The following is a 17,127-nucleotide window of genomic DNA, read 5'->3' as shown; positions in this document are numbered from 1 at the left end:
TACCTTTTAGAATTTAAGACAACTGTGAGGTTATCCTAACTGTACGATGTTATTTACAATGATGATTAAGAACACTTTCTGAGAATTTGAATGCTTCTGAATTTTTTTTTTTTTAAGAACAATCTAAATAAAAAAAGATAAGAACTGTCTTAAGACGTTTATTCAGGGATTCCAAATATTCTTAACTTTTTTCTTAAGTTACAAATTAAGAAGAAAATGGTAGTTAAGAAGAAATTTCTTAAGAACGTTTCGTGAATCCGGCCCGTGTCTAAAAATGCCATTAAATTCAGAATTTTGCCCAACCCTGGCAGAGACAGTAATAAGTAAACCATTCATAGATTAACTTCTCAAAGAGTGTGGATATGTGGCACTTTCAAAACATTGCTGTTTGTTGGAGCTGTTCAATATGACAACTGCTGGCTTAACCAATGTTGTTACGTTAAAGTCAAATAGCTTAAAAAAAAAAAAAAATGTATAAAAGGAGGGACATGTATCCATGTTCCTTTGAGAGACAGCAGAGAGATCTAGCAAACACTGCCTTGGACTAAACTGGATCTGCAAAAAACTGGCATGAGTGCTTCAGTGAGTAGTCAGCTGTCAGCTGGAATGAAATGGCATAAAAAAAGAGAGAGTGACAGACAGACAGACTGATAGATAGATACAGAACATGCAGTCATGCAGCTTGACTAGAAAAGAAAAAAATAGTGAAAAACACAGACTTATGATCCAAACCAGATATCATGAAAAACTTAATAACACAAACATGCACATCTACACAAATAAACACTAATACATGGAAATAGTGGCAAGACAAAATAAACACAGCTCTCCTTTCATGCCCTGTCATGACTGCTTTCATTACTACACAACCTCTCCCTGAAAAGTTCAGTGTATCTCCCTCTTTTCCTCATCCCCCTCTCTGCCTTAAGAACATAATGTTCAAAGTAGGAATGGCTATAAGTGGGTTATATAATCTGAAATCAGTTACTGCATCATGTTAAAGATGGTCTTTTAGCTCAGTCTATGATGATATTAAATAGCATACCCCTAAACTTGTGTAACAGAACCCAGAGCAGGGAAAAGACCCTCAAAAAATAAGGCACTGGAATGAAATAAATGCAAACAAAAGATGGGAACTTTATTCCACTGTATGAAAGGCAAAGCTGTTTCTAGGTAAAGGTATCAGAGATATTTATTCAAATCATTAGTAAAGAGATACCTCATGACTCCAAACTGTGAAGACTGTATGTCAAGGAAGTGTAGCGCTATTTGAATCTGAAAGCTGCATATAAATGTTTACATACGGTATATTTATTTTATCTTATTTTATCTCATTATAAAGAAAAAATCATATTTGCTTTCTACCATCTCTGGTTTTTATTATGTCAAAAACATTGTTTAAAAAAATTCAAGGCATTGGGATGGCAGGGTCTGGCAGGGTGAACAGAAACAGAGAGAAAATAACTGTCACGTTAAAGATGAATTATGCGTGCGTGAGTGTGCAAGAGATGGTCAGAGCAATCTGGGTGTGGAGATAAGATCTCTGGCAGGTCGAGTGTGTGTTTGTGTGTGTATGGTTGCTGTGGGGTGATATCACAAAAGGGTCACTGAGGAGCACGTGGTAAGCACCAGCAGAAAACTCTATTGATACACACTGAGCAAGCCAGCTAAACATTCACATGCACTTGTGATAAGTCATCCAAAACAAAGCCATCAAACACAACCAGATGTAATTTGAATGGCTGTTGAAAATGTGTTTATTAAAATGGGAAAAGATAATAATATGGTGATAGTGATTTGCAAGAAAAAAGCACAACTTTAGAAAATATGTTTTATTCACATATTGATAAAAGTTCAACTGTAGCAACTAGGTCAAACATGCTGTGTGCACAGAAGGACATCTAGTGGTGACATCTGGTACTAAAAACAAGTAAAAATAGATATATACTGTACTATAACTAGTTTTATTTATTACTAGTTTATTTTTACTTAGTAAGGTATGAGATGCCCTGCTAAAATTTACTATATTGTAGTGGTTTTTTATGCACAGTTGAAATATCATAATTTTAATCAGCATGCAAAATCTGCATATCTGAATATACAGTATGTGTGTTTGTGTGTGTATATACATATATACACACACACACACACACACACACACACCTACCCCGATCAGCCACAACATTAAAACAAGCTGCCTAACAGCACCAACCCGATTGTGTATGCCCCCCTTGTGCCGCCAAAACAGTGCCAACCCATTCTTCTCACCACAGAGTGATTATCAGCGTTACCATAGACTTTGTCAGTTCGGACCATTCTCAGTTGACTGCTCTCGTCAACAAGGCATTTCCATCCGCAGAACTGCCACTCAATGGACATTTTTTTGTTTTTGGCACCATTCTGAGTAAATTCTAGAAACTGTTGTGTGTGAAAATACCAGGAGATCAGCAGTTACAGAAATACTCAAACCAGCCCATATGGCATCAACAATCATGCCACGGTCCAAATCACATTTGTCCCCATTCTGATGGATGATGTGAACATTAACTAACGCTCCTGACCCGCATCTGCATGCTTTTATGCACTGCACTGCTGCCACACAATTGGCTGATTATATAATCGCATGGATGATTGTTGGTGCATTTTTCTGTAACTGCTGATCTCCTGGGATTTTAACACACAACAGTCTAGAATTTACTCAGAATGTTGCCAAAAACAAAAAACATCCAGTGAGCGGCAATTCTGCAGATGGAAATACCTTTTCGATGAGAGAGGTCAACAGAGAATGGCCAGACTGGTTCAAACTGACAAAGACTACGGTAACTCAGATAACCGCTCTGTACTATTGGGAAAAAAATAGAGATTGTTCATTGGTGTGATAAAGCTTCACTCAAATTGAAAAAGTACAGAGCTACAGTATTTGGCATAAAAGTCTGAAAAGAACAAATGAAAGAAATCAAAGAATGAATCCGCAGATACTAAATGTGTGTGAAGAGTGAAGACTGTATGACAGATGCATAGATGATAGTGTATTAGTCCAATACAATGGAGTTCATGGGTTAGTACTTACATTAATGTTAGTGTCTGCATTGTCAACAACACTATCATCATCAAGACTTTCCATGTCCTCAGAGCGACTGATCTCCAGTCTGAAATTGGAATGCAACACTAGCATGGTAGACAGACATGCAGTCCAGGGTCTAAACATTGCAATATATTATTTAAACACAAATTCAATGATACATTTTCAAACAATTTCATTGGCTATCCATTTCTAGTTAATTCTCATTTCTTCCAGTTCCAGTGTTTGTTGGTCCACATCTCAGACATACTTTTTCAGTGTATTTGTTTTTGACTTGCTTCTATGAGTATACTAAATGATTGAGGTTTGTAAACAAAGAAATAAATAAATATGAATGAATGCTTGAGTTTGAGTGTATGTGCATCTGTTCTACCTTTGATTTCCTGCTATTAAACTTGAGGAACCCCAGCAGACCCCTCTTCTCTGATCCACTCAGGCTCTGACTGTTAGAGTGAAGAGATTCTGCTGGAAGAGAAACATATTTATTCAGAATCTTACACAAACATACAGGAGAAGCTGTCAGTCTAGCATTGAGTCCAGCAATGTTATTTTTGTTTTTAGTTTTCTTTCATTTTGTATATATGAAATGCTTCAATCAACACAGGTTTTAATTTTTTTTTTCTGTCAGCTGCACATAGGAATCAACACAGTCACTGTGCAGTGTGTAGATGTTTATGAGTGCTTTTTTTTATTGAAGGTAAAATTAAAGTCCTTCGTGACTTCTATTTTTATGTAAAGTTGTCACTGTTTTAGCCTTGTCCCAGGCCCAGACTTTCAGAATTACACTATGAAAATCCATTATAAAAATACAAATTACTACATGTTCAAAACTCTGATAATCTAAAAAAAAAGAGCAACTTAAACATAAATCATTTACATTTGTATTATTATTTTTTTTCCTTTCTATTTAAAAAAAAATGCAACTGTCCCAAAGTTGTGGCCCCTACAAAAGTTTTTCAAAAGTCTGTTAACCAAGTCAACAAAAGTGCCATTAAGAAATAAAGAAATGGAGAAATATGTTCAAAGAAGAAAAAAAAAAGGTAAGAAAGAAAAATGTAACTTTATTCTTAAATTTCTTAAAACATAATTTCAAAATACAAAAACATAACATACCCAAGGTTAAGAAATTATCTACATATCAAAGTTTGAATAGTGTGTGTAGATCGGGGACTAAAAACAAACTGCTTTTCTTTTTGGTTCATTCTGAGCAAATACTGTATTTAATTTTTTTTGTTCCGGTTCAGAAGTTCCGCAACCTCCTTTCCAAAAGATTACTGGTTAGGACAAAATAAAAGAAGGGTTAATAATGTTCTTTTTAAAATGACAGTACTCTGCGCTAATGGTTGGGTGAAATACCAATTGCAGTGTTGCCAGATCTCACAACATGGTCTGGAAAAACAAGCCTAAAATAAGACACTTGCCTCACCAAAATAAGCGAAAATAAGCAATTAATTATTTTCCTGTATAGTGGATTTATCAGCATAGAAATCATAACAAGCACACAGTTAATTAACAGTTACCGGTAATTATAATTTTATTTACAGATCTGCTTTTCAGTCAAACCCCGGCAGCATCAAATCTGTATTAATGCATCATCTAACAATATTTCAGTGAAGACTTGGAAAGAACTGAGAAATAAAATTTTTACCTCTAATAATGTGTTCCTTATATCTGGAATAGCTGTGCATGAACAGTATATGTAGTAATTGTACATAGTCTTAAAAAGGTCTTCATTCACAGAATTAAACATCCACAACAGGCAATTAGACAAAGAAATGTGTGATGCAGCAGTTTCCTTCAGGATCAAAGCACGTTTAATTTTTATGGGAAACATGAAATGGTGTAGTTTTTAAAATGTAGTTTTTGGTTTCGTTAAGGAGTTCACACTGAATTAATTGCAATAGTTCTATAATTATGGTTCAGGGTTTAGAACAAATCCCTATCTAGAATGTTAGATGGGGATTTGTATCATATAATTATTTTTGCATTGTGGCATTAACTAAAAGACTTAACGCATCCTAAAAAATTATGCAGTCTATATAACTAAAGGAATCATGTGGTGTTTTGAAAGCCTTTAGGCTAAATTAAAAGTTTTCCTCTAAAGTAAAGAAAAACTCTGACAAAAGATGGCGCTACACTTCTCTAATGCTATAAAGCCACTACGTCAATCCATTTGGGTAGACTACTTAAGCAGACTATATTGAAAGCACCCTGACGCAGACAGAAAAACCAACAAAAAAATGTGCAAGGTTATTCAAAATGCAATAAAAATGAATCATAAGCATCACACTTGCAATATGCATGCAAGTATAAAGATAAATCATACACACTTATGTTTAGTTCTTTAATTATTTGCAGCTTAAAAAGCGCATGCATGTTCTATGAAGTATGGCAGAGTTAAATCAAACTCCCAGCACATTTAAGGTGGTTAAACTACACATAGAGCCACTGTGAGTTATCTACACCGCATCAGTACCTGAATAGTTTAGAGCTGGTGTCGAAGCCATTTTAGGCTGCAGAACTGCAAACAATCAAACCATTGGAACATTTAAATACAAAAGAGAGTGAACAAAGATATGTTTATGCTTGGCTTCCACCTTATGGGTACAACACTAGAAAAGGAAGGACTCTCAGCTTTAACAGTGAATATCACAGGCTCTAATTGCCTCTGCATGCTGTCTTTGAGTTTATGTCATACATACTGTATGTTGATGGTGAGTCTACATCACCTCGTTATACGCGAAAATGCTAGTGAGGTGTTTTTTTCTGTCACTCTAAATATAATTTTTCCCGACACCCAAAAAGGTCAATTAGACCTGGCAGATCACATTCTGACAGCTGTGACACACTGCACATTTTTATAATACAAGCGTTTCATTGTTATACGTGTAATTCTGCTTAATTTCTAGGTGTGAACTTGTTAATTATTTGTGTTCAAATATGTAGTTGATATGAAATATCCAACAGTGACCGCTCGTAATATTACACAGGCAAGTTCAACAATTTCGAAAATTAAGATTTTACTTTATAAAATTACTTTGTCACCATAAATTTTTTAGAGGCTTAAATGTGATTAAAATGGTTGTAAAAAAATATAAAATAAAACATACACTTTCACACGTGTGTGTGTGTGTACAAATATAGTTGCACCCCTCCCCCGCCATGGTTTAATGCTCAAAAAATCTGCTCACATTAACTACAACACGATGGTTGCATGCCATGAAAAGATGGTCAGAGGTGTCTTACAGAGTTGTATTATAATCTCCCCGCTCTGCTTCTAGTTCTTGTGACATCCTCTGAACACTTAAAATAGTCATGATAGCTTTTGATAACTCTAAATCCTGTAAATCCACTTCGATAGCTAAATACATTTTGACATAAACACCATATGTCAAACACCAAAAAGTTCTATATAGAACCGCTAGAACGGAAGTTCCGAGACATTTTCAAGACGGCTGTGCGCAGGTTTCTCTGGCACATAAGGTGAATAATTTAAACATTAAATGGTATTAATATTACCATTATGTGCATAGGCACAATGTGAATTTAATATGTAAAAGTGTGATTTACCAGCCTAACACATCAAACAATCATTTGGCCAAATGTGTATAGTTTTAGTCACTGACAGTTTGAATTTGCATCAAAATACCATAAAGTTAGAATCACTGCTTTTGACATGGGAAAGGTATGAAAAGTTGATAAGCCTACTTATTTTTATTATAACTGTGCACTATGGTTATTTGCATAAAACATTTTTTATTTTGCATTGTTTTTTTTCCCTGCAGTTGCGACTCTTAAAACAGACTGTCGATCCATTTTGTGTTGCAATTCACTTGTGAGAACCACTGATTTGAACTGATTCTTACAATAAGAGTTGCTTACTTAAGAGTAGCTTTTTAATTAACTGATGAAATATACATCTAATATTTTGGCTACTTGTAAGAGAGATGTAAGGGAACAGATTGTACTGCTAGGCATATCTAAATACCACAAAGTGGCAAATAACCAACAAGCCTGAATATTTTATTTCCCATACCTAACGTCTGATCCAGGACATAGAGTTCCCTGATACTGAGCTCGCTCAGGGACTTATCCAGGTCCAGCTTGTGGTGACTGATATTGTCTCTGAACAGCAGAACGTGGGCCGGGTCAAACTCGCACTTCTGACAGATCACAGGCACAAGCATACGCAGGGGGGCCAATGGATTTACTCGAACCACAGCCTTCTGACAGCGATGATAGTTCACCACCAAACGCACAGTTTTCTGCAAGATAAGAGAGAGAAGGAAAGGAAAACTTCACTTCACCTTTAATGGAATATTAATTAAGTTAAATACAACTTAAAGTAATGTCCCGGGTTCAATACAAGTTAGGATCAATCAACAGAATTTGTGGCATAATGTTGATTACCACAAAAATGTATTTCGACTCGCCCTTTCTTTTATTTAAAAATCAGAAATGGAGGTTACATTGAGGCACTTACAATGGAAGTGAATGTTGCCAATCTTTGGGGGGGTTTAAAAGCAGAAATATGAAGCTTATATTTTCATAAAAGCACTTGCATTAATACAGTCATTTTAGGGATTTATGGTTTGTTGACATAACATGGTCATGGCAACGGAAATGTAAAATTTGCCGAAAAAAAAAAGTGGTGGCCGAAAATAATGGCACCCTTGGTAAATATGAGTAAAAAAGGCTGTGAAAAAAAAATCTGCATTGTTGATCCTTTTGATCTTAAAAAAAAAAATTATAATAAAAAAAAATACAAAATAAAAGTAAAACAATTGAAATATCTCATTATTAAATAAATATTTTTCTCCAAGATGCATTGGCCATAATTATTAGCATCCTTTTATTCAATACATATTGCAACCTCCCTTTGCAAGATATCAGCTCTGAGTCTTCTTTTATAATGCCTAATGAGGTTGGAGAACACCTGGCAAGGGATCTGAGACAATTCCTTCTTACAAAATCTCTCCAGATCCTTCAAATTCAGAAGTCCATGTTGGTGGACAAACTTTCTATGGGGTTCAGGTCAGGGGATTGGCCATGGTAGAATCTTTATTTTGTGATCAGTGAACCATTTTTGTGTTGATGTTACTGTTTATTACGGATTATTGTCCTGCTGGAAGATCCAACCAGGGCCCAATTTAAGCTTTCTGGCAGAGGCAGCCAGGTTTAGATTTTTTATCTGTTGGTATTTGATAGAGTCCATGATGCCATGTATTCAAACAAGATGTCCAGGACCTCTAGCAGAAAAACAGCCCCACAACATTCAAGATCCAGCACCACATTTAACTGTGGGCATTTGGTTCTTCATCTCTGCATGTGCCAAACTAATCTCTAATGTTTGCCACCAAAAAGCTCTTCTTTTATTTCATCTGACCATAGAACCCGATCCCATTTGAAGTTCCAGTAGTGTCTGGCAAACCGAAGACGCTTGAGTTTGTTGTTGGATGAGAGCAGAGGCTTTTTTCCTTCAAATCCTCCCAAACAACTTGTGGTGATGTAGGAGATGTCTGAGATATATAAGCATTGTCACACGAGCAATCATGCGATATGGCCCTACATCAGCACTGATGTGATTCGGCAGCAGGTACGAGGTAATCACAGCAGTGCTGATTTAGGGTCATATAGCATGATTGCAAGTGCGATATTGCTTATATACAACAGCTCAATGAACAAATAAATTTTAAAAAATGAGGGAAAACGTCATAAAGTACAGTCATAAATTCGCATTTGTGCATGGAACTACTTTACTACTATATTACATGGCAGATCAGAATCTGCCATTGCTGGTTCAAACCAAATGATACATCCAAGCCTCCATTAAAAATTAAAAAATGTCACTTCAGAAATAGTATCATGGCTTGTGCTGTTTCTACCAAGTTATTGGATAAACAAGGATAGATGTGTGTGTGTGTGTGTGTGTGTGTGTGTGTGTGTGTGTGTGTGTGTGTGTGTGTGTGTGTGTGTGTGTGTGTGAGACACTGAGCATGTGCGATCACCTGTTGCCACACCCAAGCAGAGATGCTGTCAGCTTTCTGAGTGGAAAAATAGTCATCCAAGCGGGGGTAATTGTCCCTATTTCGTGGTAGCCAGTGCGCAAGAGTCTTTCACTACAGAAACCGCAATGTCCTCCGCCATTTTGAACAGTACTTTTTCTCCAATGTGGAAAGTTCTGTAAGAGGTAAGCGCCTTGAGTTTGTTGTGTCTCTCAGCTGTGATGAGCTGAAATGTTCGTTTAAAGCAGTTTAAAGCTATTTTCTAGCTGTAGTCGTGTAATAGTAATACGAGCGATCATAGAGCACTGTTCTATTTAAACAATGACCAACTGGCTCATATTACACACAAAATTATCTTTTGCCACCACCTGTTGGGTAACATATGTAATGTCAAAAAATACATGTAAGAGACACTTATACAGTAACTCTTAACACATATGCACTACTCTTACACTTTAGTTTAGTTCAGCAGGAACACAAGCGGATTGATATACACTCACCTAAAGGATTATTAGGAACACCATACTAACTGCGTTTGACCCCCTTTCGCCTTCAGAACTGCCTTAATTCTACGTGGCATTGATTCAACAAGGTGCTGAAAGCATTCTTTAGAAATGTTGGCCCATATTGATAGGATAGCATCTTGCAGTTGATGGAGATTTGTGGGATGCACATCCAGGGCACAAAGCTCCCGTTCCACCACATCCCAAAGATGCTCTATTGGGTTGAGATCTGGTGACTGTGGGGGCCATTTTAGTACAGTGAACTCATTGTCATGTTCAAGAAACCAATTTGAAATGATTCAAGCTTTGTGACATGGTGCATTATCCTGCTGGAAGTAGCCATCAGAGGATGGGTACATGGTGGCCATAAAGGGATGGACATGGTCAGAAACAATGCTCAGGTAGCCCGTGGCATTTAAACGATGCCCAATTGGCACTAAGAGGCCTAAAGTGTGCCAAGAAAACATCCCCAACACCATTACACCACCACCACCAGCCTGCACAGTGGTAACAAGGCATGATGGATCCATGTTCTCATTCTGTTTACGCCAAATTCTGGCTCTACCATCTGAATGTCTCAACAGAAATCGAGACTCATCAGACCAGGCAACATTTTCCCAGTCTTCAACTGTCCAATTTTGGTGAGCTCTTGCAAATTGTAGCCTCTTTTTCCTATTTGTAGTGGAGATGAGTGGTACCCGGTGGGGTCTTCTGCTGTTGTAGCCCATCCGCCTCAAGGCTGCGCGTGTTGTGGCTTCACAAATGCTTTGCTGCATACCTCGGTTGTAACGAGTGGTTATTTCAGGCAAAGTTGCTCTTCTATCAGCTTGAATCAGTCGGCCCATTCTCCTCTGACCTCTAGCATCAACAAGGCATTTTTGCCCACAGGACTGCCGCATACTGGATGTTTTTCCCTTTTCACACCATACTTTGTAAACCCTAGAAATGGTTGTGCGTGAAAATCCCAGTAACTGAGCAGATTGTGAAATACTCAGACCGGACCGTCTGGCACCAACAACCATGCCACACTCAAAATTGCTTAAATCACCTTTCTTTCCCATTCTGACATTCAGTTTGGCGTTCAGGAGATTGTCTTGACCAGGACCACACCCCTAAATGCATTGAAGCAACTGCCATGTGATTGGTTGATTAGATAATTGCATTAATGAGAAATTGAACAGGTGTTCCTAATAATCCTTTAGGTGAGTGTACAGACACACACACACACACACACAGAGTGAAGCGTCAGAGTGCTGACAGTGTCAAACCAACAGTGCTCAAGGAACTTTCTCGTCCATTCAGATTCGAGGACCCGAACTAACTGGTGCATATATACAGGTGAAACTCAAAAAATTAGAATATCATGCAAAAGTTCATTAATTTCAGTAATTCAACTTAAAAGGTGAAACTAATATATTATATAGACTCATTACAAGCAAAGTAAGATATTTCAAGCCTTTATTTTATATAATTTTGATGATTATGGCTTACAGCTTATGAAAACCCCAAATTCAGAATCTCAGAAAATTAGAATATTACATGAAATCAATAAAAAAAAAGGATTTTAAATACAGAAATGTCGGCCCTCTGAAAAGTATAATCATGCATATGTACTCAGTACTTGGTTTGGGCCCCTTTTGCATTAATTACTGCCTCAATGCGCGTGGCATGGATGCTATCAGCCTGTGGCACTGCTGAGGTGTTATGGAAGACCAAGATGCTTCAATAGCGGCCTTCAGCTCTTCTGCATTGTTTGGTCTCATGTCTCTCATCTTTCTCTTGGCAATGCCCCATAGATTCTCTATGGGGTTCAGGTCAGGCGAGTTTGCTGGCCAATCAAGCACAGTAATACCATGGTCATTGAACCAGGTTTTGGTACTTTTGGCAGTGTCAAGTGTCAGTGTCAGTGTACTTTTGGTGTCAAGTCCTGCTGGAAAATGAAGTCAGCATCTCCATAAAGCTTGTCTACTGAAGGAAGCATGAAGTGCTCTAAAATGTCCCGGTAGACGGCTGCGTTGACTCTGGACTTAATAAAGCACAGTGGACCAACACCAGCCGATGACATGGCTCCCCAAACCAACACAGACTGTGGAAACTTCACACTGGACTTCAAGCATCTTGGATTGTGTGCCTCTCCATTCTTCCTCCAGACTCTGGGACATTGGTTTCCAAATGAGATGCAAAATTTGCTCTCATCAGAAAAGAGGACTTTGGACCACTGAGCAACAGACCAGTTCTTTTTTTCTTTAGCCCAGGTAAGACGTTTGACATTTGAAGCCCATGTCCAGGACCCGTCTGTGTGTGGTGGCTCTTGATGCAGTAACTCCAGCCTTAGTCATGTCCTTGTGAAGCTCCCCCACACATTTGAATGGCCTTTTCCTGACAATCCTCTCCAGGCTACGGTCATCCCTGCTGCTTGTGCACCTTTTTCTTCCACACTTTTCCCTTCCACTTAACTTTCTATTAATGTGCTTTGATACAGCACTTTGAGAACATCCAACTTCTTTTGCAATTACCTTTTGAGGCTTTCCCTCCTTGTGGAGGGTGTCAATGATGGTTTTCTGCACAACTGTCAGGTCAGCAGTCTTCCCCATGATTGTGAATTCAACTGAACCAGACTGAGAGACCATTTAAAGGCTCAGGAACCCTTTGCAGGTGTTTAGCTGATTAGAGTGTGACACTTTGAGCCTACAATACTGAACCTTTTCACAATATTCTAATTTTCTGAGATTCTGAATTTGGGGTTTTCATAAGCTGTAAGCCATAATCATCAAAATTATATCAAATAAAAGCTTGAAATATCTTACTTTGCTTGTAATGAGTCTATATAATATATTAGTTTCACCTTTTAAGTTGAATTACTGAAATTAATGAACTTTTGCACGATATTCTAATTTTTCGAGTTTCACCTGTGTGTGATATATATATATATATATATATATATATATATATATATATATATATATATATATATATATATATATATATATATATATATATATTTTTACAAAATTTGTAACAACATTTTGCCGCACATCAGAACTACATTCTTTTGTCTAACCAACTGTGATTAATGATTAAGGCTGTCTCTCGTTTGGAAGGATGCATCCTCCGAAGGTTGCATTTGTCGGCCGCATACGTCAGAGGCTGTCTAGTTTCATAAAAAAAAAAAAAAAGATTATATTGGGAATGCAAAAAAGGTTAAGAATTGTATAAATGTAAGTGCATATACATAAAAGGCATTGACAATAGATAAAAAAATAAGAAAACATTAAAAAATAAATAAAACGACGCAGCCTTCCAAACGAGACACAGCCTAAGGGAATTTGGCCTGTGTGTTACCTCATATTTATGGTAAATGTGCTTCACATGATAAAATCATAAATCCAAAATATTATTTAACACTAAAAGTCATGGCTGAACAATTTAATGTTCCTAGACACCCAGGTGCACTAAAAATGTAAAATATGACTGGGAACATATTTCAGATATATTTTGCTCATAAGAATTTCTTGGAGTACCAATAATTGTGGCCAATGCGTTTTGGAGAAAAATATCAGTTTAATAATGAGATATTTCTTCCCTTTCAATTGTTTTACTTCAGTTAAAAGGATAGATTTTGTGAATGTTTTTTAAACATAAAAAAGATCAAAAGTAGAATGCAGATTTTTATTCACAGCCTTCTTTCTCATATGTGGGTGCCAATATTTTTGGCCACCACAGTATATATTTACACAGAAAAGATTAGTAGTGATTTTGTTACACTAAAATCATATTAACAAGCATGTTTATGTCTTGTGGCTTAACTTTTGAAAAAAAGAAATAAAATATTGGTCTCCATTCACTTCCAACTGTTACACAGATTTTTGTGTAATATTTTTTAAAGAAAATGAGGGACGAATCAAAATGAATTGTTATGGTAATCAATATTATACTACAAATGGTGTCGATTGAGCTTATGTGGCGGAATGATCCGCCTCTCTGGCTCGTCATCGTCACCTCTTAGGGCCGCCCTTCAGCCAGGCTCACGACGGGAGTTGGGCGGGAGAGTGAGAAGAGGTGCATAATTAATAAGTCTCGTTTGGTCAGCGATGAATGAAGCACACCTGATGGGGATAATGATTCATCACCGCTGTCTTTAAAATGCAGAGCGCACCTCTTCTCGGGCTCGAGCCGGCTTCAAATCTCCAGGTCTGCACACACTGTCATCCGCGCACGCCCAGGACCAGAGCTGGGAGGGTTTGGAGCTGACAGATGGTCTGGTCTGTTCTTCGGACACCCGGACGAGTTGAAGAGTCACCGGGGTTGAACAGTCCACATTGCCACCGACAGGCTAAATGCCGGGCCACCTACCCCTTGCCGCGGGCCTGGGAAGACACCGCCCCTCGCGCCGTGGACCTTGGAGGGGAGTGTGAGCGGCCGATTGACCCAGCTTGTGCCTGGGCCTTCCTATGGACACTACCCCCGCCCTTTCACGGAGCCCCGTTCACCGCGAGGGTGCCAGACTCCCCCTTTATTCTGAACACTATTCCCCCTTTGACATTTTATCACCCCTTTTGGACATTTTATGTTTATTATTATTTCCAATAAATGCCTCTCCGTAGCTTGATGCCACACCCACTGTGTCCGTCTCTCGCTCACCCTGCCACAGCTTAACTTGTATTGAACCCGGAACATTCCTTTAAGCTTTATGCTGTCCATTCTCAGGGAATATACAATTAATCACATCATAACCATACATCCCATGAACTTGTATTTGACCTCAAATATTATTTAAAGGAGGAAATAAATTAAATGAAGGGTTCATTTAAATCTCTGAAGAATAAACATAAATTGTGAACTGGCATGGTACATTACATTCACATGTTTTCTCCTGTAAATGGCAGTTGTGTAGTAAAAGTCACCCCAATCACCCTTTTGTTGCTAACAGGACATGATCAAGATAAGACGCCACACAGATCTCTGAAACTGCAGTTTTCATTCAGAAAAGTGCTCGAAATTAGACCTTCTTTCTGTACAAGCACATGTAGTGTATCGTAGAGAAGTGTAGTGTATTTCATAGAGAGAAGCTACATCAGCAAACCTCATTAGGTTTTACAGAATGGCAATTTTCATATTGATATTATGGAATTACTCGTATGCAAAAACTTGCATTGCTCATATGAAACATTCAAATAACCTTTTATCGCTAGCCCCAGAAGCAGCTACGTTTCACCCTCACTAATGATAAAAACCCTGCTCTTAATCTAAAGTTAGGTACACAAGGCACTTAATGTGTATCATTTCCTGTACATAAGCATGCAGACAAACAAACACACACACCAGAGAAGGCAGAGGTGCCATGATACAGTGAAACCAATCATATGCTTTTTTTGTTGCACTAGTGACTTCAGATAAAAATAAAAAAAAGTGTTATGTCACTAGGTCACGTGTGTGCTCCGATAATAACACACAGTGTCACACTTGCATTGATGTGAGAACTTGTGTGCAGGATGTGTTTCAGATATCGCACACTCAAAGGAAGAAAAATCTGCTGTACAAGAATAGGTACTTGTAACATGGGAGGATGTGGAGGTGTTTATGACTTGCATTGCTATAAAAGATATCTCTAGAAAGTCACGTTTAGGAATGTGCAAAACTATGTTCTTCCAAAAGCGACAAGTAATTTAATCGAATGACTTCAACTAGGCTGTTTTATTGTATGGTTTAGGGTCAACGATCAACTCATTTGTTAGTAACATAATTAATTAGATGTAACCACACAAAGCACATTTTTCAGGTTGCCTCACAATTTTTTTTACAGTGTTTTTTTAATCACACAACTATCATAAGTCGCTTTCCCATATACAGCCTTTTTCAGAAAATGTATTAAAACTTTCAGGTTAGCAGTCATGTGCAAACATGACCAGTTTGAAAATACTGGTAAATTTAGAACTGGCTATTTCCAAGAAAGAGAAGTTGTAACATTACCTGAAAAGTTCAGTTTTGATGCTAGGTGTGAACAGAGTTGTAAGATTAAGGGTTTGAGCACGTACAAGGTCAGGACAGTCAATGGAAATCGATCGCACGCGGCCACAGGACTGGACATGCAAAATTGGAGATATTGAACAAGCGCTCAAAGTGGAGTAAACATTTCACACCACTTCCAACTTGCGTCACAGTCTCTGTCTTTCCACCTAAAACTGCACCCAAACGCACTCGGCTCGTTTCTTTTGAGACTTGGAACAGAAATTCAGCAACATCAGCAGCAGCGCTCCAGTAGATTCATGTTTGTCTACATCTGTGATTTGTCTCATAGATCAAGAGCTTGTGTTTCCATGCAAGTTTGTGATCGGATCGACTTAGATTAACTACTGGAGTGATCCTCAGTCGTTTAGTGTTTGCCTGTTGCCATATACATAGTCATGTGTGATACCTAGTATGTTTAGATTCTGTTCGTATTTTAGAAGAGGTGTAGTGTAATCCAGCCTAAAATTTGATTTGTCACTGATAAAATAACTAACTACATCTGGCATTTTGGTGCTGATGTGTGAATTGTTGCGAAATGGAAAATGGACTGTGTGAATAGCAGAAGTGGTACATTTACCAGTAAAAGTCATTCAAAGATTTTACTGCAAATTACCAGTTTGCATGTGTAAAAGGAGCTATAGTCCTCAACAACAAAACAGAAAACTATGTATTATGGATAATAATAATAATGGATAAGTTGCTCACAATAAGCCATTTGAAGCATGACAATACACTGAAAAGAAATATAACCTTAAAAATGTGCTTCACTTGATAAAATCTTAAGTCCAAAATATTATTTAACACTAAAAGTAAATGTAGCTTTTTTAACCTCAGTATAGTGTTTGGTGCATAGCATATCATATTTATTTTATTATTATTATTATTATTGAGAAAAATTATTGTTTTCATATTTGATTTGATGTGTTTAATTATAAATGTCACACATTTCTATAGACCAAGTAGAGGAAGTTGAAAAAACTTTGAAAAGCCCAGGGAGTCCTCTTTTGATACACCAAGACTTACTACTGTGGCATGTATAGACTAAATATAAATGTATAGACTGGGTCTCAGGAGGATAATGACCTTTATGAAATATGAGAAAGAAAGAAAAGAAGAAGAAAAAAAATCAAGCTTTTAAAAAAAATATCTGAGATTTCATGTCAGGCTTTATAGGGTTAACAACACTGAATCGAACTGAATACATTTAGGTTACATCAACAAAACAAATTTGAAGGGTTAGATCAGGTAGAAACAGTTCCTTAAGTTAACAATCACCTTTTACAATTTACTAAATGTCTTGGGCAGAGAATTTGTTACAACAGTTTTGCTTTGATGGCTAATGCAGCGTTGCTTTCAAGATTAATTTGGAAACGCAACTTCTTAGAAAACGCTCTCCTTGAATTTGCGCCTCTAAAAAAGGGAAAAGTCTTCTTGAAAACACAGCCACTAAAAATATTAGAGATAAAACAAAAAAGTATAGAGATAAAACAAAAAAGTATATAGATAAATTCACTGTTCGACCTCACCA

General features: G+C 37.3%; 1 protein-coding gene across 5 annotated transcripts in view; it reads right to left on the bottom strand.

The window, feature by feature from the left end:
• LOC127657611 (protein cordon-bleu-like) overlaps positions 1–17,127 on the bottom strand; it is a 152,514-nt gene that overhangs the window by 73,003 nt on the left and 62,384 nt on the right. The window contains exons 5-7 of one of the 5 annotated variants that reach the window (XM_052146479.1): positions 7,119–7,347; positions 5,559–5,603; positions 3,456–3,547 (exon numbers count right to left, since the gene is read on the bottom strand). In XM_052146479.1, coding sequence (XP_052002439.1) covers positions 3,456–3,547; positions 5,559–5,603; positions 7,119–7,347 — 366 coding nt within the window. Of the gene's footprint in view, positions 1–3,070; positions 3,150–3,455; positions 3,548–5,558; positions 5,604–7,118; positions 7,348–17,127 lie in introns of those variants that run through there. The other 4 variants (XM_052146480.1, XM_052146483.1, XM_052146481.1 and 1 more) reach the window with 4 other exon arrangements.

This window comes from Xyrauchen texanus, chromosome 17 (genome assembly GCF_025860055.1).
Source record: "Xyrauchen texanus isolate HMW12.3.18 chromosome 17, RBS_HiC_50CHRs, whole genome shotgun sequence".
Taxonomy (NCBI): domain Eukaryota; kingdom Metazoa; phylum Chordata; class Actinopteri; order Cypriniformes; family Catostomidae; genus Xyrauchen; species Xyrauchen texanus.
This window is presented reverse-complemented; position numbering and strand designations above follow the sequence as displayed.